The sequence below is a fragment of the Falco naumanni genome, chromosome Z (genome assembly GCF_017639655.2).
Source record: "Falco naumanni isolate bFalNau1 chromosome Z, bFalNau1.pat, whole genome shotgun sequence".
In the NCBI taxonomy this organism is placed as follows: Eukaryota; Metazoa; Chordata; class Aves; order Falconiformes; family Falconidae; genus Falco; species Falco naumanni.
Genome location: NC_054080.1, coordinates 36299964 through 36325158, shown reverse-complemented (window position 1 = coordinate 36325158; position 25195 = coordinate 36299964). Strand labels below are relative to the sequence as shown.

Below are 25195 nucleotides of genomic sequence, written 5' to 3'. Positions count from 1 at the left end.
TGCTCTGGAGGAAGTATAAGGGCTCAAGCACTTTCATGTTCTTCAGGGTCAGTCTTAACTCGGGTTCTGTGCATCACAGCACAGCACACACACAAATCACAGCAGCAAGGAAGGCTGATGCAGCTTGGAAGAGCCTGCATACCTGGAGAGCAATTGTTCAAGAATATAATTTTCCTCAAACGGTCTGTAGCTCCAGATGACGATTTTTAAGGGCACTTAAAAAGGGATTTTAAGCTCTGCCACTGATGCAGTACACAAGTGTATCCCTGGAGACTTAGATCGCAAGGTAGAGTTTTTAGGAAACAGATTTAACAAATTTGTTCCAACCTTCTGCCACATTTTTGCTGTACAAAAATATTTTAAGGTTGGTTTTTTGGTTTTTGGTTTTTGTTTTTTTTTTTTTTTTTTTTTTTTAATTATCAGTCCAGAGCCTCAATTTGCAAATCACAGCCTTTCAAGATAATGCATTATAGTTAAGGATGCTTCTCCAAGTGCCAAGAACAAACAAATAGTGATGCAAGCATATGCTTTAGTTACATTTCTGTTGAAAGCTAACAATTTTTGTTTTGTAATACTCATTATATTTTTCCACATTTCTCAGCACAGCAACTCTGAGTAGTAGTTAGCTACATTTAAAATGTTTCATTTAATAAGCTGGAAAAAGTACAGAACATTAAAAATTTATAGTTGACAATGACACAGAAAAAGATCAGACTATTCCATTTCTAACCTTTAAGTGCACAGTGATGTTAATAAAGTAAAATAGAGAACTGCTCAAGTACGTGCATAATGAGATACAAATAAACCCTTCAAAGTGCAATGCCCTACTCTGTGGAACTCCAAACCTCTATGGCTTGGTCTTGCTGAAAATGTATCATACCTTGCATTTTATCAATTTTAGTATTTCTTCCTTTCTGAGAAAGCTAAGTCTTCTGGCTCATTTTAAATACTTTCTTCAACAGTATTTACATTTTATTTACTTTGCATTGTTTTCTTTAAAAATACCACCTACATCTCCTCCAGATGACCACAGCAGACCTATCTCAGTGCTTACTCCCAGGGATGCTAGCCAGCTATTGCTAGCTGCTCTTGCCTCCCTTGAAAGGTGGCAGATACTTCAACCAAGTCCACACAATACTTGGGGACTTCCTTAGTCATAATTCTTAGCTGCCATATGGAAATAGGATGGCAAACTCCTGTCAGTGTGCCAGCCTGGCCAGCTGGTGCAAGAAGCAGGGTGCCAGCTCAGCTGCAGGGACACCAAATGGGGCGGGCTTTGAGGGCACAGGCTGCAAGCTGCAGATGCCTCCTGGGGTAAAATTCAGAGAAAAAAACCTACTCCTGCTTCTGCCACCATTCCACCATCAGAGGGTAGTTCTGCCTATTGATACATATACAAAAGGAGGGGGGAGACGGAGGAGAGGAGCAAGGGGAAGGCTCTCTATACTTCAAGTTGCATCAATGTAGAAAACCCAATTGTTTTCATTTATTTATTTATTTATTTATTTTTATTGTACTCAGAGCTTACTAAAAGGTTTTCAAGGAGCAAAGCCTTGACTGAACAAAACACTAAAATTTATCATTAATTAAAATCTATATTAATAGTATTGAAATATCAATCTCATAGTACATATCAGTCTGTAAGAACACCTTCTAAGGAAAATAATGAGCTGCTGTATCGAGTAAGAATTGATTTAGTCTTGGTGTGTAAGGGTTCTCTTTAATTAAAAGTCAGGAGAAACAATAGCCAGTGTTTCTGTTTTCCCTGCATTTTGCATTCTAACCTTTTTGGATATATGTATTTACTGCACATTCATTGCCAGAGGCAGTCACCTCTCTTAGCTCCTAAGATTTGTACATCTAGCTATTAAAGTTTAATTTGACCAAATCACTATTACCTGGTCTGGCATGGCTGCTCATTGCACTTGCGGATCTGTGGTTCAGGTTTTGTTAAATATTTGCATTTCTTGTTGTCCACAAGACTGATATTCTTGTTCATAATCTTTGTGCAAGAGACTGTTGTCTTTCTTTCACCTAGTAAAAATAAAGCCGGTATGTGGGGAAAACAGAAATATGCAACTTTATTAAAAAAGGAAGGACAAAGGTATCTATCAGGTACAGCTATTTTGTGTACAGTTTGGCTAAAAGAACTGTAAAACCCATACAAGAAAATCAAAGCCAGCAGGCAGCCTAAGAGAGATATTAAAGTTTGAAGGGAACAATGTGAGTTTTCTAATCCATTCTTTACACACCACTGTCAACAGAGTTATGCTGCTTTATTCTCATAACTATTCATAGGCTAAACCTTAGTCTTACTGGAATAATTGCTTTTCTTTCTCAGCCACTGAGGCCCTAGTGTTGAGAAAAGTTTGCAGAAAAATTGCATAGAAATGTGTGGTTGTTAATTATTACATAAAAAAAGAAAGGAACGACAAGTCTTGCTTCTCCATCTTGCTTGAGCTTAGTAGTTCTGCCTGGTTCAGCAGTATACTGGCAGGTGTGGCTGGCCCTCAGCTAAAGGGAATCAGCACGTGCAACCTTCAGTGAGGAGCCTGCACTGGAACAGCGAACTAAGCTGAAGGAACTGAAGAGGCCACATAACTGACCTGATCTGCAGGGTGATCCTTTAAGGAGTTGGGAACTGCCTGCAGAGACCTAGTGCATGTTCTGTACAGAAAACTTGCCCTGATGGGTGGGTGGGTTGGAGACTGGTGTGTCTTGAAGCTGGAAGCATTAGAAATCATAATTCAACGTAGTACCTACCAAAGCCGTAACTTGTAATTAGACTGGTACCTAACTTTTAGAAAATCAGCAATCCTTGAATTAAAGACTTCAAATAGCAGAAACCAGGTTCATAACCATTTGTTCCTAGGGTTATGCTTTAACGCTGTTTCTATCTGGAAGTTTACCTACAAAGAGGGTGTGTGCAAGTGCAGTGCAGACAAGCATGCAATGTTCACCCGTGGTTGGAAAAATGCCTGCGGGGGGAGCAGTTCAGTTATAAATGCTCATTACATGTATGCAATGTAATGTAGCTGGCATTTTACACGGCGCTTGTGTATGTAACAGCACATGCAACTAATCTAAAATATGCAGCATTTGAAATGTTTGACAATTCTTTCTGCATTTACATATACATCTATGTATTCATATTCTCTTCCACATACTGGAAGCTTTCCTGCAACACAGAAGGTCACAGACTAGTTACATACATAAACATACACGATACCATATGGCTCCATCAATAGCTTCCTCCTGACATTAACTTTAAGCATTTAAGCAAAACTGCCAACATTTTTTATATCCTTTAATCAAATTCATCAAAACATTGATGTTAAAAATTGAAACACAAATATTTACACAGGGTACAAGCTGCAGCATTTTAATTTCATTACTGCTTCATATTTAAGCCAAGAACTAAAAGAACAGTTAAAATGGTGTTGTCTAAAGCAAGAAAAGTCACTTATATTTCAGAATATTTGCAGTAAAAATACCTTTTATGGAACTTTGTATTAAGTCAGCTATTTCAGACAATAACATAAAATGAAGGCCAGTTACAACAGAAAAATATGATAAATAAACATTACAGTACCACTTAAATATTTACTTAAGCATTAATGTAGAACAAATTACCGACATACTGCTTTTTGAGACTTCTCCAGATGATAGGTAACTTTAGAAATATTTGGGGCAATAATGAGAGATTGTGGTAGCATTATTATTATCCTAAAAATACTTCAGGAAACTGTGAAAAGCATGAATATGCCAAGTGAATAGGAATGCACTACTAAGAAACAGAGGATGCTACCAACACCACGTAACAAAATACCTTCAGGGAAGAAGCCTTCTTACCAAACCACAAAAAGCATGTTTATGGAAACTACAGTATTCTGTCATGACACCAGGATTGTTCACAGAGTAAAAGGAGTTAGAACACTGTGTTCCTTATGCTGCTGTTATGAGAAAGTGAAGTGCTTCCAGGCCTTATTCAATCACAAGGTGCACTGCAGCTTTTGGGACTGCTGATCAGGGCAACCAGGACTGTTAAGGTTGTAAGCAGGAAATACAGGTATCAGAAATCAATATAGTATTTGTAGTGTGAGTCTGATTAATTGCACAAGATATGAACAGCTCTATAGATTGTGTTCATTAAAAAAAACTCTGAAGTGTTTTTTAGTGTCATTATCTATTTGAACAACTATCTTCTAAACAACAGTTCTAAAGGATTTTGTTACAGCAGTACTCTTCCTGTTTCAGTGTTTGTTTTCATAGTCATATTTTGTTCTTGAAATTTCACATTTTTTATGGTTTATAAACTTAAACTTAGGAAAAATATCACATCACCATACTAATATCTGCTGTTGTAATATCTGTTCCATATGTTTCTGGATCATCCTCAACTCATGTTACTAACTGTACATATTTGATCTGAGACTGGGGTTCAGATTTTCTGTAGTTTGAAATGTGTTTTACAGATAATTTATCTTCAATAGTTCCAAATGCAAAGTGGAATGCATATGAACTTTATATTCGTGTTCTAGCTTTTGCACTTGCATTTCTTCTTGGAAACTGTGTCCTGAATTTGCTTTGCTAATTTAGATTTTGTTCCTTCACTACCATCTTTTTCTGTTTATTTATTTTGAAAATTTTCCTAGAGTTATCACTATTCTGTTAATATAATCAGGAAGCATGAGACTGAAGTATGTCCATCATTCTATGAAATCACACAAGCCACTATGAGAATATTACTTTTAAATATGCAACACTGACCATCAGTCTTAAATATTAATACATCATGTGTAACAGATATATATATGTAAACCCACATAGACCATATACACATATATATGCATATTGTATACACATGTATACATGCATATTGTATATACAAATACATTTTTAAAATGTGTGTGCATATTTGTACACTTTTATTTTACCTCCTCCACATACAGCATCACAGTCCTCCCAGCCAGAATGTGTCCACATGAAAAGAGGCTCTGGTACTTTGGAGCTCTGATTCTCAGGAAGAGGATCCAGTGGAATTGTGTACTCATAGTGTAGACCATAGCTCTGGTCATGGAAGAGCAGCACCTGCAATATACAGAGAAGGAAAACCTACCTATGTACACAGAAACTGTGGAACACTCTGAACTGTGAGGAGATAATCTTGAAAAGCATGACAGAATGAATTAATGCTCTATAACCTTTCAACCCTCCTAATGGGTTTGTAGAAGAACTTAGTGACAGTATCCAAATCAAGATAATGAGAAAAAAATATTTCACTTAACATACAGGTCGAAAAGCTGTCCTTGGGAAACAAGGAAACAAAATTCACCAGAACTATAGAAGATGATTATGTCCTGTGATTTCAATGCTCTTAAATAGAGGTGGTCTTTCCTAGATGCATCAGGTTTAAAATTATTTTAGATATACCACGCAACTTCTTGCATTTGAAGGATTTTGAATTGTGAAGTACTTCCCCATCATCTCTCCTTCCTTCTTTCTGGTGGCTATCAATTTTTACTCCTCTACACTGAAATGCATCAGAACTCTACTTCTTCCTGGAGAACTTGGCAACTGCAATCCTGAAATGGTGATGCTGTGCAACATTAATTTGAATCTCTCCTTAAGTGGCACATCAACTTTTTATCCGATTTGTAGGAATGCTGAGACCTTCCATCCTGCCTCAACAACATAAAGATTTTTCTTGGATTTCAGTGCATTTTTTTTAGAAGTGGGCTGACAGATTTATACATACACAAGCAGGTGTATAGATTCTTCTGGATTTAAAAACGGGTATACCTTACACAGATCTCATTTTCAGGAGCTTGGAAAAAATAAATCAGTTACCATGCTATGTGATAGCAATCAGGTAAAAAAACCCAATCCATATTGTATTACCAGTAAATGTAAAGGTGATGTTGTGGGACCTTTGGCTGATATTTTCTCCCAGAGACCTCTCCGAACATAATGGACAGTGGTCCCAGCAATATTGAATGTTCCTGAATGCTCTATCTTCCAGTCACTATTGATTGACTGTTTTCCAGCATCTCGAAGAGCTGCAAAATATATGAAAAAAGTCCAATATAAAAGGTGTCTGTTCAGTAGTGATTTGGGCCTCCTTTCACTTCCTGTTTGGATAATTTAACAAGATGAAATCACCTGACCATTTGCAAAGATATTTATGGATCCTACTACACATAAACTTCAGTTGGAACATGCTTCAGAAACACTTTCTGGAAGGAAGGCTTGGAGAAAAACATGTGTGTTTAATGTTACTTGAAGTTAACATCAGTGTTTTAATGTGTGAAGAGTCTGACAGGCCCCAGTGTAATTCATAATTTGATCACTGAATTAATTTAAGGCAAAGGAAACCTTCTCTATTCCCAGGGTGGTCATTTCTATAATCCATAAAGGCATGGGAAACACAATTTTCAGAAGACAATCTTGAAGATTTGTGGATTTAGGGTAAAACTTAAAAAAAAATAAAAATAATCTAGTTCTGAATTCTTTCCCCTAGAATTTGTCTTTTTCTCTACCTTAGAATGTGACAATACTACTTTCATCCTATTTAAACGCTTATTTTACAGACTTTCACCATATAATTTGATGCTTCTAACAAACATGAAAAGCTTGTTCTTTTTAGCTAAATCATTCCTCTTGTTCACCTAATTTATATTCAAATGTATCATCAAATCAAGTATAATATATCTCATTCATTGGGACACAGGATTTTACATTTAGTTTAATACAGTAAACGTAAAAGATTTTTCTGTGAAGAATTTGGAATTTTATTTTACTTTATTTTATTTTGTTCAAATCAGTGATTTGATCAAATCTAAATAATCATGTGAAGTAGAATATCCTTGAAGTCACCTTCTGGACAAGAAGTTTTACACATTCCTCATCATTGAAATTGCATGTTTGGCATCAGACTGTTGTAAGAGAACCTCAACAGTTTAAGCTTTGTCCAAAATGTCTTTTTTAAAGTTGTAAGTTAATGTGAGTCACTCCTGTAATCATCTTCTCTCCTATTCATATTTATACTGTTATGTTTTGTTTCTATGGGAAACAATGGCAACACGTCTATGGACTGGCAGAAACCCAGTTGCGTAAGACACCACTGATGTCTACCACTGCAGCGCTGTGTAATAAATGTTAAGGCTATAAAATATATTAATGCTGTAGAACAGCCCTGTACTAAAAATAACCAGTAATTTTACAAGATTTAAAAATCGGTATTTTAGGTTTAAACATTCTATTATTAATGGTTATTAAGTTCTATGCATTGTTTAAACTGTAGGGGCTGATCCTCTTCCCAGTGGAGAAACAAAACAAATGTACTCGAAAGCGCTGAGGTCCAGTTGGGTCATGCTGCTCAGATGGAGCAGCATCCTCTCCCTGGAGAGCAGCGGGCCTTGCATCATTTTGTCTTGTCTTTAAAATGAATGTGTGTGCCACAGCACGCAGACATGCAGGGGACTAGAATCCCAGCCCCAGAACACAGAAATATGCCTGGTCTCGCATTTCCTGCTTTCTAATACCTCACTTGAGCCACAGGGGTTAAACCAAGAAAGGGTATCCTCAAGCCTAAAATTCAGGCTTGGATTCAGGCAGTCGAGCTTCTGTTCTTGACTCTGTCAGACCCCATATTGTAAGCAAGTTCACTGGGTTTTATTCCACTCCACACATGCACTCCCACTCTGCTTAGCTTTTGATAGAGGAGGATTTCCTGTACAAAGGAATGCATTACAGGAAGAAAATTCAGTGCACAGGTGTATCCTCTCTCAAGCTACAAAAAAAAAAAATAATAATCCAGCAATACATCTACAGCTAGAAAGACAAAGAAATTTGGACTGGGGAAAAAACTACTAAAGCTGTAACCAAGACCAAAATTTCAGTGCTAAAACAAACGAACTAATTATAAGTTATCTCTGCAGAGCATAAAATACCCATCATTACAATGGCAATTAAGCGATGGTGATGAGTGCAATGTATTTTTTAATTACTGTACCAGGAATATACACTCTTCCATTGTTAATGACGTATGAGTGGCTACATAGCCATAGAGGCGCAACAACTCACAGCAGAGCTATTGCATTTCCCAGTGCTCAGTGGGAGCAACAGTGCCCTGGTCCTGGTCTTCCACTTGGAAAACCTGTGCTGACTAATCCTGTTACTGTTTTCTATGGAGAACTGTAAAACCTACACCACTGTATTGAATTTGAAATTTTTGCGTAAGTTGAAATTGCCACACTTTACAGAGGGGTTAAGAAAAGAGGCATTTGTGCCAAAATAAGAGGGAAGTTGTCATCTTTGTGAATCATGAATTTTGCCTTTTGCTCTCTGCAAAATTTAGTCATACTCTCCAGAAAGGTACCAAATAAATGTAATTTCGACTGACCCTTATTTTCTCAAGAAAATACAAAACCCATCTGAAATTCAGTTCTAAATGACAGTACCTTCACTGATACCTTTTGTCAAAGAAGTAATTGTTTCACTTCCATTCAGGCTATCATGTGTTCCCTTCAAGCCATCTTAAAAAAATTAAGACTTGAGATTTGAATAACTTCTTCAAAATTTCAAATGAGGTAAGGCTGACTGGTCAGTAGTTCCCAGGATCCTCCTTGTTACCCTTTTCAAAATGCTACAATATTCTCTTTTCTCCAGTCACTGGGGATTAAACCTGACTGACATAACTTTCAAATATGCTTCAGTAGCTTGGCAACTACATCAGCCAGCTCCCTCAGGACCCTGGGATGCATCTCATCAAATCCCATATAACTGTGTATGTTCAGGTTCCTCAGATGGTCTCAACTCTGGTCTACCATGGGAGGCATTTGAGAGGTGTGGGAAGAATATTTAACATTGAAACTAAGGCAAAAAACTGTTGAGTACCTCAGACTTCTCCATGTTCATTGTCATTAGTTCTATCTTATTTATCAGGCTGTGTGTTTGTGTGTGTATCCATTTTCTTTAATCTTCCTTTTCTAACAGACATGTATAAGCCCTTATTATTCACATTCCTTGCCAAATTCAGGTACAACTGTACCCTAGCTTTTCTGATCCCATTCTTAAATATTTGAGCAGCATTCCTAAGTTCTTCCAGGAATATATGTTCCTGGTTGCAGTGCCTATGCATTTCATTCTCATACTTCAGTCTGACCAGGAGGTCCTTATACAGGCATGCTGGTCTCCCGCCTTCCTTGCCTGATTTCTTACATGTGGGAATTGAGAGCTATTGCAATCTAGGAGAAATGTCCTTAAAGAGCTGCCAGCTCTGTCCTGCTTCTTTATCCCTGAGGGTAGTTTCCCATCCACTAATTCCTTAAACAACGGAAAGTTTGTGTTTCAAACATTCAGAGTCCTGGCTTTAGTGTTCACCTGGCCCATATCCCTCAAGACTGTGAGTTCCTCCAGGGCACAATCACTGCAGCCTGGGCTGCCACTGATTTTGACCTCTCTAAATAGTTCATGTGTGTTAGTAAGCAACCAACAAGGTCCAGTAACACTGTTTCTCTGGTTGGGCTGTCTATCACCTGGATTAAGAAATTAGACTCAGTGTGCTCCAAGAGTCTCCTGGACTGTCTACAGCTTGTTGTGCTGTTTTTCCAGCAGATGGTGGGTTATCAAAGTCTCGAGCCTGCAAGTGTGATGCTTCCTGTAGCTGAAGTAAGAACACTTCATCAGCGGGCTCCCCTGGGTCAGGCAGCCCATAGGAAACACCAACCACGAAGTCTCCTTTGATGGGTTGGGCCCTAATTTTTACCTATAAGCTCTCAACCTGTTTACCACCATTTCTGAAGGGCAGCTCTGTGAAGTCAATCCATTTTTTTATAGAGAGGGTATTTGTTTCATCTTGATGTCAAATGGTTTCAAAATGTGTTGTTAAGCCATCTTCTGTGGCCCTCTGCATGTGAAAGGAAAACGTGTTTAGTTTCAGTGGACCCTGGTCTCTGTTACGGGACCAGGTCCTCAACTGGCTTCCCTTGAAATTACGCAGTCTAAGGGTTTGGTCCAATGTATTTTAAAAGTGTTAGTATTGCCAGAAATGAGGGACTCAAAATTTTGCACTATTTGCCAGACCTCATTTGCTTTCCCACACCCTTATCCCCCAAAATGTGGTCCAATGTGTTGTTTTTTTTTTTCTAGGAAATGTATTTCAAAGCAGAGATCAGACACAACACAACACGCTATGGACTTGGTACTTATAGGAGCATCAGCAATTACAATGTCATGCAGTGTTAAATTGCAGGTCCAAAGGTTCTATATCCCTGAAGGAGCTTGATCACATATTTGAGAGTAACGATACAGTTAATCCACTTCTGTAGTTCAGCTGAAAACAAGTAATTTATTTCATTTCCAATTAGCACAAAAATTTTAATGTTTCAGATTTGAAGTTTTGTATATATATATATATATATATATAATTGTATAGTTATACACCATCAACCACTCTTATTAATTCATTATGGGGCCTGGACCTGTCATATAAGTGTTTAAAAAGCTCTCTAATCTCAGAGACTATGTATCTCTTACACAAAAATACTATAATCTTCCTTTTTGTATCCTACATTAAGAACTTTTACTAAAAAATCTTTTAACACCTGCCAAATATAAATCAAAATTCAGTAACAGAAAAGGCATTCTTTTAGATCACAGGAATCTAGATAATGTTTGAAACATTTTAATAGCTGTTCTTTTAGTATTTTTTTTAAAGTAACTGACAGTGAATAAAGTCTTATGTCAACATGGTGATAAACAGACAGGGTTACCCCTGCTAGTTTCTTTTTTAAAAATAAATCTCGAAATTATTTCTTAAAATAATAAATTCTAATTCTAAAGTTAGTAAATGTATGCCTTAGGAAATATCAAATTAAACTCTCCCCTTCTCCCCATACTGCTACAAATAATTCCTGCTCCTGAACACCCTACTGATGGAAGGAGAATCACAATTTCTTTCACATTTTCTTATATAACTTCAGTAGGGAGGAATACCTAATGTTTGGCTGTATCCCTGCTCCTACCTCCCCCCGAGGGGAGAACAGACAGGACAGACCTTGACAGATCGATCAATTCAGTAAATTTGGTTGAAAGTTATACCTTAGCTTTTCTCTTAGGATGCCAGAGCTCCTGTAACTGCAGCATATGCTGATACAGCTCAGACAAGCAGCTACAGCTATCTGATGTGTTCAGGAGGAACCCCTCTGAAGATTTCCTTCAACAGCACAATCTCACAATGATGCTACTGATGTGGGCTGTAGTTTTACCAATCACTTTAGCAACATCATCGCAGTTTCCAGATCATAGTGACTCTCCTTTCCGACTACCAAGTAAATCTGGAGAAGGGTATTTTATTTCGATTCCCTCTGTATTTGACCTGTGCTATACAATAGGGTTCAAAACTTCCCTCATTTTAAATTAGCTTATACTTTGTAAGCCACAGCTCTTAGTGTACATTGGATTATATTGTGTTCACAGCTGTATCTCTAATTATACAACTATTAACTGTATAATGAGCTATATTATTTAAAAACTTTTATCCTGAAATGTTTATATTAAAATTAGCAAAAATTAGAAATAGTCTCAGACTGTATGGACTCATTTCAAGTACAGAAATGCACAGAGCAAAGTACTTTGCAACATAAAATTAGCATACAGAACTGTAAGGTAGAAAACGAATCATAAATGTGAGAGAATTTAATCTGTATTACATTTCACATTTTTAATCACAGTATTTTGGAGAATATTCTTTCTAAGATGAAAGATACATTCCTTTCCCCAAAATCATTATGTTACTCCTGTTTGAAAATGTTCCTATTCAAAATGTTATTCCTTTTCAATTCAGGTTTTTATGCTTTCCAAATAAATGTCCTATAAGTGAAGAAATTTTAAATACCTGCTTTTAGTTATAAAAAGAAAAAAAAGGTGTAATAATACAGGTTTTAATTTAGAACACTGTAACAGACATGTTCCTGGTTCCCCATAAAGGCTTAAGAAAAAAATATTGCAGTGAAATACTTGCCGATCCTCATTCAAAGAGACATTAATGAAGCTAAAAAAAGTAAAACTAAAGTGAAAAGCAATTAAAAGCCAATTAGCACCCTTCAAAAATCAGCAACATGACTGACATTATTTCATGAGCATTAAAAGCATTACATTCTTTTTTCCTTTTGTAAGGTAAGGGGTGACTCAGTTTGCTGCTCATGAAAAAGGAATTAATTTCCTGAAAAACAATCCCAACACTTATGTATTTTTGCATTATTTAAAAAATAAAAAAATAACAGTATTTATGTTGTCTACGTATGTTAACACAGTAGAAACAGGGGAAAAAACCTCTCAAAATTTAGAAAACATATCAATGAAACTTAAGTTATCAGTTCAACACTCTTACATTTCCATGTCTATGGTCTACTGGGGAACAATGAAATAATCCAGATCTCTAAATCTCCTGTGATATCTTAACAGGGCAGGTGCAGACCCCATGATAAACAGTCACTCATGGACAACTTAAACTGCCATAATTACGATTCACCATCTTCAACATTCCCTCAGCTGAAGTTCTGAGAACACACAGGTAAAAAGTTTCTTAAAATGTAGAGATTACTTACGAGCAGAACTAATAGTGATCAACCAGGGAATTTTTCATTTAATTGGTGTGTTTCTCATAGTAAGTCTCTCTCAATTTAAACTTGAGCAGTGCATGGAACAGCACCAATTATGATATTTCATATATTCATTAAAAAACTGTAGTAATAATAGTAACAAATGATTGTCTCCTACACAACAGCTTTAGAATTCATTAAAAGAGAAAACCTGTGGTTTTTTTTTCAATGAAAGACAATTTCTTAGACATGGAAAAACTAAAACCCTCCAAAATTATTTGTGATTAAATTTGTCCATTAAAACATTCAGACAATTCAAAATAATGCAACAAAATTCTGCTTTCTTAGTCTAATTTTAGAACTTTTAGTTGACTTTGTTGGTGATTTGCTATATGGTGGTCGGTGTGGTTATTTTTGTTGTCTGAGCACAAGTTATTCCACATTTCAGCATAAAACTCTTTTTGCTAGTTTTAACTTTAGTGCCTTCCTTATGAAAAATTGAAAATGTTAGAGATAAAGTATGTGGATTTTTTCTTAAATCATCTAAATACATTGTTTGAAACATTCTCAAAACAAAATTAGATGAGATAAAAGTTGAAAATAAACCTATATGAAGAAATCTGCTATAACTGTTCTTTTATTTTGTTATTTCTACAAAGTTTCTTCTTCACAGATTTTTTTTTTCCACTCAAGAGTTTTGTTTAGCCACAAAAGCATGTTCAGCTACCAGTATTCAGTGATGACCAAAACAGGACATGAACACTAAAACATATGACATTTACCTAAATAACTGTGAGCTGGTTTTTCTTCCACAACTTTGATTCTCCTTGCTCCTGCAGGTATCACCAAAGCTTCCACATAACCTAGATATGATACCAGATATCCCAAGTTAAATACAAAAGAAGTGTAGAAAAGTCCAACTTGTATGTTTTTTCATTTCTTTTTCCCTATTTCACTTTTAAAATATAACAAGTTACAATTTATATAGTAATGGCGTGAGGGTTCTTGCAAAATGTTGAAACAAGCTATGAAACTGTGCATTATGTGTAATATATATCTCATGATACAGAATCAAAAGAGTTTAGCAAAATAAAACAGAAGAACTAGTAAGGCTGGGCAAGTTGGGGCTGGAGGAGATGAATTTGTTTCTGGCCAGGTAGTTAGTGTCATCATCACTACCAGATGACCATAAAAGAATTCCAGCTTCACTCAGTGTGTAAAAAGAAATGATATGGCACTAAAAACCAAACATCCTTCCATTGTTTGGGTTGGTTTTTGTTTTTTTTTTTTTGGGGGGGGTTGGTATTCTTTAAAAAAGATTGATATTTTGTTCCACATCTCCCTCTTTCTGCTTTAACACATTCAAACCCTGTCATGAATGACTTTAGTTCTGCAGATTAAATAACTTTTTAGTTATTTGCTTTACATTGCAATTGCTTCCTTAAAGTGTGAAACTCAGACATGCTGTTGAGCAATTTGCTGTGAGTAAAAAGGGGTGAAAAGGCAATAAAGCTGAAAAACACTGTGTAAGCAGAAATGTTATAAATAAATAAAAACATGTTTTAGGTTATCCAAATGAACTTCAAAAAGTGGACAGTAAACTAAGTTTTTATTCCATGTAACTATATAATGTTCTGTAACAAAATATTGATCATTTACAGCACATTTTCAATAATCCTGAAACATGAAAATTAAACTGCTGCAAAGCAGCATTATCTATCTTTAATTTCTTTAAGAGCTAGGAACACTTTGCAAGTATTGCTGACAGTCCAGCTTCTTGAGAAGGAAAATAACTCATGCAGTTGTTTAGAGGGCAATACTACAATATTGTAGATTGACAAAGAACCCTTTTGTCAATTTGAAATTTGTAAATTTGAAAGTGTGTGGATATTTACATTAGCTACAGAAGAGAACTGACACATTGTAATTTCTATTAGCAGCCCCCTTCTTTGTAGTTTTTGATCTAGTAGTCCTCCAGACTTATCCGTGGTTTGGGATCCCTGCTCTGTATTACCCTCAGCTTAAGAAAGGGCCAGACATAAACATCTGAAGACTATGCCTAACTTTTTTTTTTTTTTTTCGAAAGTACTATACTTCAGTCTATGATGCATTGAAGTCCTTGATATTTCAAAGATACACTGTCTGCTTCTAATTACAGTATTTTTTATGTGATTTACTTAGTGCCTGGAAATTCTGCACATTTTCTACTTAAGAAACTCAAAGTGTAATGGCAAACAAATGCTGAAAACAGTTGGCCAAATGCTGTTTCAAAGAAAAGACTTTTCTGGGAGAGAAGGTATACATGATGCATGGTGCACATTATTAGGATGTCAATCCTCTATTCTGTCAACACTGTTGTGCTGGAGCCAGTCAATTATTCTCATTCAAAGAATATATCACAGCAGTGTTTGAAACATGTTCATTCTGCATCAGAAAATCTATTTGCTTGTTATGATATGTTATTATTAGTATAAAACAATGAATAATGAAAAGATGTAAGACTTCTTCACATATTCAGCTTTATGTTCTCCCACTGCTTGGCTTGGTTTAATGATGTTACTGTAGGTAACAAATCATAATTTCAGTATATATTTTGAAGAACATTAAATGAATCTAAACACTAGAAGAATTTACAGGTCTTTGTGAAACTTTGTTTCACAGATTTTTTTTTAAATCAGGCTTTTCTATGAAATAATGTCTGTCTTAATGGAAGATAAATTGGATATTTGCTTGATATTATAATTGAAACAATTTTCAATGATTTTGCAATAAGTTAAAAAATACTCATGCATTCTTATCTGACAAATCTTATTACTTTAAAAAAAAACCAGTAGATATGAAGTTCTTGTGAGGAACTGCATAATTTAAAGAAGTATAGCTTTTTAAAGTTCCCAATGCTCAAAGTAATCAAACAGCTACTGTTTTCCTCAGCATTTGAAACAGACTTACCTGCTCCTCTAGTATGGTTAAAATCTCCTTTAATAACTTTGCATGATTTTCCATTACCATTGCATACGCCACAATGATCTTCACGAGCCAGAGATCCTAATATGCCATCACAGCCAAATTTCTGTTAAAGAAATTTGAAAATAAAGGAAATAAAGCTGTTGAGACACAGGCCATGATTTTCGTAAAGCTGTCTTTAGTAGTGGGCAACTCACCTTTTTGCAAGATGCCCTAAGCAACATGATCTAGCCCTGCTAGAGTGAGGGTTGCACTAGTCCATGTGCAGAGATCCATTCCATAGCAATTTTTCCTGTGATTTTATGTAGATTGTTGCATTAACTCTTCCCATATGGTTGGCTAACTCCACTAGCTGCTCTCCAAGAACGCAGCCACATTCCTACCTCCCCCTGCGACCTCTGACCCTTCTGAGCCACTGTGCAACAGCCCCCCTACATGCCCTCCTGCTCGGCGACCGCAATGTGTGCAACTCTACTGCTTTCTACTCAAAATTCGGGAGGTTCTTTGCCACACCCACAATGGTAAAGTGCTGTTTAACATCAACCTGATGTTTTATTCTGAATAGGATGTGAATGCGTCTGGAATACGTAAATGTAAATTGCAGTTATGTTTTGCTAAGAAGCATCCAGTTTAAAACAAGGTTTACTCAAGCACCTCCACATTACTGTGTTAGACAGATTTCTGTTAATAAATATCAGTGGTGGCTTGGCAATAGGAATACAGTTAATATCATATGCTGGTCTGATATGAAAGAAAAGCCTTTTAAAGCCTAGAGGAGTCATCACAGGGTAATCTTGTGCACCGTATAAATGCATCTAATAAAACCAATTAAGCTTCAACACTGTTTGATAAATACTGAAGATTATAGCTAGGTTAAAGAGAAAACAAAGGATTCCTTTAAGAACAGAAACCACAGTCAATCAAGGAGCCACTCATTTCCAAGCAAATTAAGATTGTTAGTTCACTTTATGCACAAAGTTTTTATTAGTGTTGTACCACTTAAAAAAGCAATACAGATTTCAAAATACTGATTACAGTATAAGCATTCAAAAAGCTGTGTGTCCAAATTGGCACATCTACAAGATAGATGTGTACCTGACTCTACAGCTGTAGTTCTGGAAGTTCTTCTTAGTGGGTTGTCTATGAAGACAAGTTAAAATGTGGAAGACCTTACAAATTAGACCTTCAAATCTGATTAGCACCTATCTGTCTGACCCTTGATATGCCAATAAGACAATTCAGTCAGTCAGATGAGTTTGGTTTAAGGCTTTGTTTGGTCTTTATTAGTCAGTTGTAAAAAGAGAATGATAAAATGTGCTACCTTTTTTTTCAGGAAAAATGCGCTCTATCTCACATTTGTGATTAAACTTGTAATTGCTACATGGTGAACTAAAGCTCCAAATCAGCAAAGTATCTGAAAGTACTCTTGTTGCATGCATTCAGTCACTTAAGAAAGGATAGCTATACATACATATATGCATTTCTATGCATATATAAAAGTGCATGCATACATCTGTAAGTTAATTTATTGAAGATATTACTATATCTAGCAATGCTGGTTTATGTGTTAAAGGTTGTTTTTTTCTACCGAATTCAGTGTGTGCAGTGAGAAGAAGACAAAGAAAAAACCCAGCCCTGTAGGATTTTTATATAGGAGTTTCCATATGAGGCACTATAAACACAACAAAAGAACGCCCATAAACCAAATGAATTCTGAAGATCAGGAATAGCATACACACTCAGCTTTAATTATGTTATTCTGCTCCTTTGGTTTTGCTTTATTCAGATGTCAAATTTTGTACTGTTGAAAAAGGCGCAATTAGTCATACATACATACCTCCCATGGCAAACTTTACCAACCTGTTGAAAGCTGAGGCTTCCCTTAGATGACTGATTCAGTCGTACCCATTTTCCACTCTGCACCAGTTTCTTATAAGCATCCTTATCATCACAGATACACACTCCCCAAACTAACCCTTCAGCTGCTTCACATACTGTGTTGCACTGAGTGGAACTAGCTTTAAATACTTTTATATGATACAAAAAGAGCCATTCAATCTTGGTCACACATACCACAACATGCTATCAGAGAAATAACACATATGTGTAACAAATGTATGCACTTGCATACATATGCCTGTGTATCCAGGTTCCAAACAAGTAATTCATACCTGGCATCTACCATCTGCACAGATATCTAACCCATGCTGGCCACAAGAAGTCCCATCCATCACCTTTTCTGTTAGAAGAACGGGTTGATCCTTTCCAGCCGGTGAACAGAATAAGGCACATGGCTTTTCTGTAGTAGCAATTGATGGAAAAAACCACCAAATTGGTAAAAGGTCACTTAACAAACACAAAATTTTTATCAACATTATTTTTAAAATTGATATTGGCTTATCTGTGTGGCATGAATCTATGTTAGCGTAACGAGTTATCTTAGAAACAGTAAAAACAAAAAAAAATTGATCCTTTTCTCAGCTGTTTGAGAAACTCAAGTTCTTTTTCCTGCTAGAGCATACTGGTGCTATAAACTTGGCCTACATAGTATTCATGTCATGTTCATTGTTGCAATTAAGAATATGCACATTACAGCTGTTTGAATATTTTGGTTGTAATCTATACTTTCATTCTATTATATTGTTGGCAGATCATAAATATTGGTTAAAAAAGAAACTTAACACTTTACAGATTTTCTAGCTAAGCAGGTCAAAGAAAAAAATTAAGCAATTGAGACACTCTGGGAAGAAAAATATATGGATTTACAAAGTCCACATTTTTTTTAAAAAAACAAATACATGAATAAATTCCTTCTAATATCTCTACCAAGGTCAGGCAGTTTTCTACTACATTTTTAAAACATTTGCAAATCATTTCTAATTTCAAAAGAGAATAAAAAAAATTAATATGCTATGTATCCATGTATTCAGAATGGTCAGCATTTATAAATAATGAAGTTTGCTTCACCACTGCCAAAGCAATACGAAATAAAATAAACTTAAGCTACTCTCAGTGGTCAACTCAGTACAAAATGACATGATTTTTTCATGTCTTTTTTCGCAAGTGTACTGACTCAAAACTTCTTCCTAAATCTATTGCAGATTTTTGAAAGGATAAAGTAAATCCTAAACTTGAAACCAATTTCACTTGGACACAATCTGTGCCACTCTGACTTCATACTGACTTCTAGATTCCTGGAGTGCGTTTTTATTAGTAAATTAAACGGTTCCAGGAAACGTTAATGGGCACTGGAATTCTACTGTCTATACAGCTGAATTGTACAACAGTCTATGCCACATTTTTTTGCATGTGCTAGCTAGCACTAGCTCAGTCTAGACTGTAAATTGCCATCTGCAAAGGACCATTTCCAAAAAGCAGTTTGGATGTTATCATCCTTTATAGAGTGCAGAAGAGTTGAAAAGTACGCACACAGGACTTCTGTGCCAGCTGAGTTGCACATCATGGACTGGTCTGGGCACATTTAATTTACTAGAAATTGACACAGCCTCTTGGGTATCTCTAGGGGACTGGTGCAAACAGATGTGATCTCTGTTGCCAACATGTGAAGCCAGTCAAACACAAGCCATCTCCAGCTGAGAAGCATGTGTCTCTGCCTGAGTTTGTGCCCTCTGCACTCCTGTTATAGTCCTTAAATAGTAATTCCAGTGTTCCCTGGGAGCTTTAAGCATGTATCAGCATTTTTTGAAGGAATATGAGATTAACAACCTAAACATTATTTTAAGGACTCCGAAGTCAAAGAGACAGTAACTCAACACTACCGGACAACTTCAACAGAGGCATTCAGATACAGCAACTAGGTTGGACATGGTGCACAATTAGTGTCTAATAAAGGCTAAGAGTGCAAATAATTAAGGATTTGGGAACAATATATTTCTGTAATACTGCAACTCTTCAGCTGATGTCCACTCTTGTGTCTCCTGAGGGACACCTCAAGACAACAGGATCTCTTAGAACAAAGTTATATGAAAGCAATCAGCCATACTCCTTAACATGGGACAGGGAAGTGTCAAGATTTTCCATCAGATGTCTGAACTGTTCAAAGTCAGACTGAAAACTTTTGATCCCTTAGGATATAAACCACATGTCCTTGCTAAAATGAACTTTTGTAAAACAAACCAAAACTAATTCACTAGATAAGCACCTATAAAACAGCCAGAGAGAGTTCTCTTTACTGTGAAATGAGCTGACATACAAGCCTAAAGAAAACAGTCTCACAAGTTTTCACTTTGGCACCTTGAGAAAAGGCTTAGAAGAAGAAAAAAAAAAAAAAAAAAAAAAGAAAAAAAAAAGGATCAGCTAGGCATATATTAAAAAATGTTCTCGACAATAAATTCACATTTCTTAGGATTCAGCAAAATAGTTTTCTTAAAATTTATGCTTTCTAATGGTTTCTGATAATTTGTTTCAAGAGTTCAATATAAACAGCAATAAAGAACTACTTAAAATGAGGTAACACATACTTACAGTACTCCTGTGTCATCCCAGGTTCTCTTTTATCACAGGTTGCTACAATTTTGCTAATTTCTTAAATTGTTTTCGTAACTGAAATCCTTCTGCTGTTTTATTTTTTCTTTTCTTTTTTTTAAATTATATAAATTACGTCATAGTAATTCAAAGAAAATTCAGTGGAATGACAGCTATTGTTCACATTCCTAGCAAGAACTCAGGTAGAATGTTTTGTTTTCTAGTTGCTGATATATTACACCAATATTATCTTTGCAGATACTCTTAGTCTGATGTTGCTATACACCCACTAAAGCACACTCCTAATTAACATGGTATCTAGGCAAGTTTGTTACACTGAAGCATCCATGCAGCATGCCAGGATTTTGCATGCAGTAGCTGTTAGGATTTATAGAGAACTTACCCAAGTTTGCAGTATGTATTACATATGATTTCTGCCAAAATCAAACACTGGTATGTGAAATACTTCAGTGTTAAGCTAAAAATGCTCTCTCCTTCCTCAAAAGTAGAAGCTCACAATATCTGCATTGACTTTTTGGCTTTGTAGGTAGAAGTATAACCGATATATGCATACTTAATGATGTAGCATTCCTCTAGAAAGTTGTATTTCTGCGTCACTTATTTTCTCATTAAACAGGATCAAACGGATATTGAATTTCAGTTCAAATGTGGTCATTGCATATCAAGAAGGACAAATTCAATAGGAATATAAAATAAAAGATTCCATACCATGTGAAAATACCACCAGATCTTGTCTATGAAATAAAAATGACTTACCAAAATATTAGGCTTGGGGGTTTTTTGTTTGTTTGCTTTAGTTTTTATCGTATCTTCCTTAATCAACAGCAATACCAACAAGCCATAAGCCATATGAGCAGATGATAAGAAGCTGAGAGATGGTTTGTACTTACCATCATTGATGACAGCATGCCACTGGTGCACGTGCTTCTGATACGAAGATCTGACACTGAAAGCCTGGCACTGCCAGTCCCTGAAGGCAGGCATGCCAGCAGGACAAGAAGGATTTTCACATACTTTATACTGCATCGTGGGACCATGACACTCTCCTTCAAGGCTTGAACTAGAAAAGATGGCATAAATATCATACTTTATTGTTGGCAATGTTTTGTCAAACTTACAGCATAGTTTATTTACACTATACACAAATTCAATTTAAATAGCAGAATTTTTGTTGACACATTAAGAAATCACCCACAAAAAAGATAAGTCACAGAACAAAACATGCTTGCCTTCTGTTTGTATTGGTTGCATTACATACAAAGTGTCATGGGTGTTAAACCATAATTTACACTTGGACCCAAAGAAGCACTAGAACTAGTAGGAGTGTTCAGGAAGGAGAACCTCAACTGCAGTTGTGTTTTCTTCTAGCTGGACTAAGCCAAAGTTGCTACTGAAAGAAAATACCACCTGCAGATTTTCTACCTCTCCTTTTTTACAAGTGTGGTGTTGGGAAGTTCAGACAATAAGCTTTGTTTGGTTTTAGTCACTCCAGTTGTGCTTGTAGGGCCTAATGAACAAATGCAAAAGAACAGTTCACTGCAGAAACTAGAGCTAACTATTTGGAAACCTGCCTGGAAAAATGAATAAATTAAACTGAAATTAAGACATCACTGAATTCTAGAAATTCTAGGCATACAGCTGGAAGTCACGTTTAGATGGCAGGAAATATGTAAGCATTCTGAATATTCAAGGCTTCTGTTAAACTACCATGCTTCTATACAGCCACATCTGAGTTCTCCTCACATTTATTTCTGCAAACTTCTCTTTTTTTAATCCCTCTATCCTTCCTGCCACCACTTTTTGCCCCAAATCTGTTACATTCTTTCATCTTTCTTCTTTTCCTCCTTTTGTTCTATTGTTTTCCTGTATCATCTACTCTGCCCTGTGCTGCCCTCCCCTCCCCTCCCCTCCCCTCCCCTCCCCTCCCCTCCCCTCCCCTCCCCTGGTCTAGTCTAGTCTTCTCTACACTTGTCTTCATTACAGAACTCTACTCTGTTCCCACTTCTCTGACTATTTGTTCATTTTCTATTGGTGTATAAATGACCCATGAAAGAGAGATAGGGTACTGAGTAATTAAAACGAAAGCATATTTTAGCTGACATCTGAGATATGGTGAAACAGACTCTGTTTCAAGTCGATGGTAAAACTCCCTTTATCCCCAATGGCACAAGGTTTTGTTTCCACAACATATAGAATCTGTAGTTTTCCACATACTCTATCTGAATGTCTGTGAAACTGGCAGAAAGGTCTCTGTAAAAGTTGCAGTTCCTTGGTTCTCCAAATAAAACAGAAGACAATTCTCTCCAGCAAAAATTTGAAAGACTAGAATTACACACTGACATTCTGCAAGTCAAAAATTGCAAATTTAATTTGTGAAGCTTAAAAAGAAAGTTGCATTCTCCCATTAATATTATCTAAGCTTTTGACAGAAGCAGAAGAGAGGAAAACATGTTATCATGCAATAAAAAAACCTGAAATACCTATTCTCCTAAGTGTTTTTCAATATTCATAAAAATTGTTGCTTATGTATAGGACAACTATATCTTAATAGGTTTCTGTACTCATAAGATTTAAATTCTGTCCAGAAATTCTGATGACCAGCAATGGCAACTGGAACTTGTTTTTACCCAGGGCATTTGCGCTGTCGACTGCTGATTCCAGTGTTGCAAGTACGGCTACAAGTGCTCCACGTGCTCCACTCCCCTTCCATATGCTCCGCAAAAGAGGTCCGATTGATACACTCTCCAGCCTTACACCACTAGGTGAAAATTCAGCTCTTAGGTAAATAAATCAAGGCATATGTAAAACAATTCACTGCTCCACAAGCACACGGGAAGCACAATATAAACATTTTGTTCAACACATAGTTTTCATATGAGTCAGAAGTATTTTTTCCTACTGTTCCCCAGAGTTTTGGTTTTTTTTTTCTATCCTAGTAAATACAACAGCTAGAGACCTTTTTCTGGCTCAGTGGTCAAGGAGCATGTGCAACTCTTGCCCACAAGCTCAAGCACAAATTCATTCCCAATAAAGGATATCTACTGGAATAGCCTGCTGGAAATGGTACCCCAGACCATGCTGTCCCCTTCATTTGAGCCTAGGCACAGCACTTTTGGGTCTGGCCCAAACCAGCTGGAGGGACCATCTTCCAGCTGAACTGTACAGACAATCACAGCAGAGTGTTCAGGGCCATTCTCAGGACTTGTTTGGTTCACTATTACAGTTCCCACATAACTAGCAGGAACTGTACTGTCAGTGATTATCCTTCTATTGAAATTGTCACTGGATATATTGCAAGAGATAGAGAAAATGGGATCTTATTCACAACTTGTATTCAGAAAGAATGGAAGCCTCAATAACCTAGTGTTAAGAAAGTCAAGAGAACTTCTGGCATTTATTTCAATAATAATAATAACCTCAATCTTGTATGCGTATATAGTTTCCCAGGACAACTGCAATTTCTCACTCAAAAACTAGCCAATCACTATTGTTATGCTCTGTAGACTATACCCATAGTTGGTACAAATCATAACTCTGCAGAAACTAATACTTATCAGCTTATACCAGCTGAATATCTGTCCCATGTATTATGGAATTTCAGCAATTGCAAAGCAATAAGACTACAAGTAGACAATGAATACTTAATGTCGTTAACATCAGAAATTTAATCCATTTCTCTTTACACTCTGAATTATTGGTAATTACTGTTATCAATGGATAAACTTCATAAAGAAGGTTCATATTTTGAGCAAAACAAAGCACATCACTAATGCAGTCAGTAAAGACCTTTGCCACTTTCAGAATACAATTACATTAATTGTAGTATCTGTGCTAAATCTTTGTCTGGTGATATTAAACTTCACTTACGGTTTCAAACTGGTCTTCGCTGATCAGTTGATCTTAATTTTCCTTCTTAAATCATGGCATTACAACGATGGCATAATTGTACCACCTTTGAAAAGTCTTCGCATAGGATGGCTCCATCATTATATTGGATTTGCAATCAGAAACCAGAAATTTTGTAATACTTTTGGATGTTTCACACCAAAGATGCTCATATTTACTTAAAGATATTCCTTCAGATATAACAGCAAAATGGATGTTTCTCTAGAAATAGCACCTGCCTTATGTAATAAGTCTGAGAGATGCTTGATTTAAAAAACATTCAAGTTGGACAGGCCACGCAAATAAAATTTGCATCACTTCTTAAGATCCTAACAGGAGCACAAGACAATAGACCATCTCCACAATATTATTAAAATAACACAAAGCCAGTGATTTGTGTAATCTGAAGCTCATCTTGTACAGAAAACAAAGTAAACAAGAATAATAATCACTTTGAATCCTCTGAGATGTTTCAGTGATGTCTGCTTAGTTTTATTATCTTTTGCAAGCCAGTCATTAATACACAAAATGCACACTAATTTTGGGTGCCCAGTTCATGATGGCGAAGGTTTCACAATGAAAAATTCTAGGTAGTCTTACTAAGAAGTTCTTCTGTCTGACTCCATGCCATGGGCATGCCACTCTCAACATAAAGATGGTGACATTGAAAAAAAGGCATCACCCTGACTTTCCAGGCATTGACTTAAGACAGAATATCAACTACACACATTTATCAGAATCAAAAGATTACAGCAATTGTCATTATTTTAGAGATTAAAATGGACAAAGCCTGGTTTTCCATTAGCATGTAAAATGATACAATCTGAACATTTTATCTTACTCCGTTGATTGATTGGTTTACCTTTTTAGGGGGATGATAGCAGTCCTAGTGAATGTAATGTGATTCAAAGAGCAAATCACTTCTGTGGGAGACTGCTGTCAGCACAATATCATGAAAATCCCAAGATATATGTATGCTACTGCTCTGTTATTTATTTGAGGTTATTTATCTTCATTTACAGTTATATACAGAGATGACAGAGATTATCCACACAGTAAAGCTTCTGAAGGACATTTAATTTAAGTCTGACTTTGGGTGACCATCTAATTTGTCTTGATGGCATGCTCTTAACGACATTTATCACTCTTTCACATGCATTGACACTATAAATATTTCTTTACAAAGCTTATCCTGAAAAGTTTTATCACAAATCTGTACCAATTCCTTCGCTGAG

General features: G+C 36.1%; 1 protein-coding gene across 1 annotated transcript in view; it reads right to left on the bottom strand.

Moving 5' to 3' along the window:
• The window catches only part of ADAMTS19 (ADAM metallopeptidase with thrombospondin type 1 motif 19), a 150584-nt gene that overhangs the window by 27330 nt on the left and 98059 nt on the right, over positions 1-25195 (bottom strand). Inside the window, exons 12-19 of the mRNA XM_040580813.1 lie at positions 22703-22833; positions 20966-21135; positions 17741-17868; positions 15555-15675; positions 13388-13468; positions 5902-6059; positions 4938-5091; positions 1899-2034 (exon numbers count right to left, since the gene is read on the bottom strand). Of these exons, the coding sequence (XP_040436747.1) occupies positions 1899-2034; positions 4938-5091; positions 5902-6059; positions 13388-13468; positions 15555-15675; positions 17741-17868; positions 20966-21135; positions 22703-22833 (1079 nt within the window). The remainder of the gene's footprint in view (positions 1-1898; positions 2035-4937; positions 5092-5901; positions 6060-13387; positions 13469-15554; positions 15676-17740; positions 17869-20965; positions 21136-22702; positions 22834-25195) is intronic.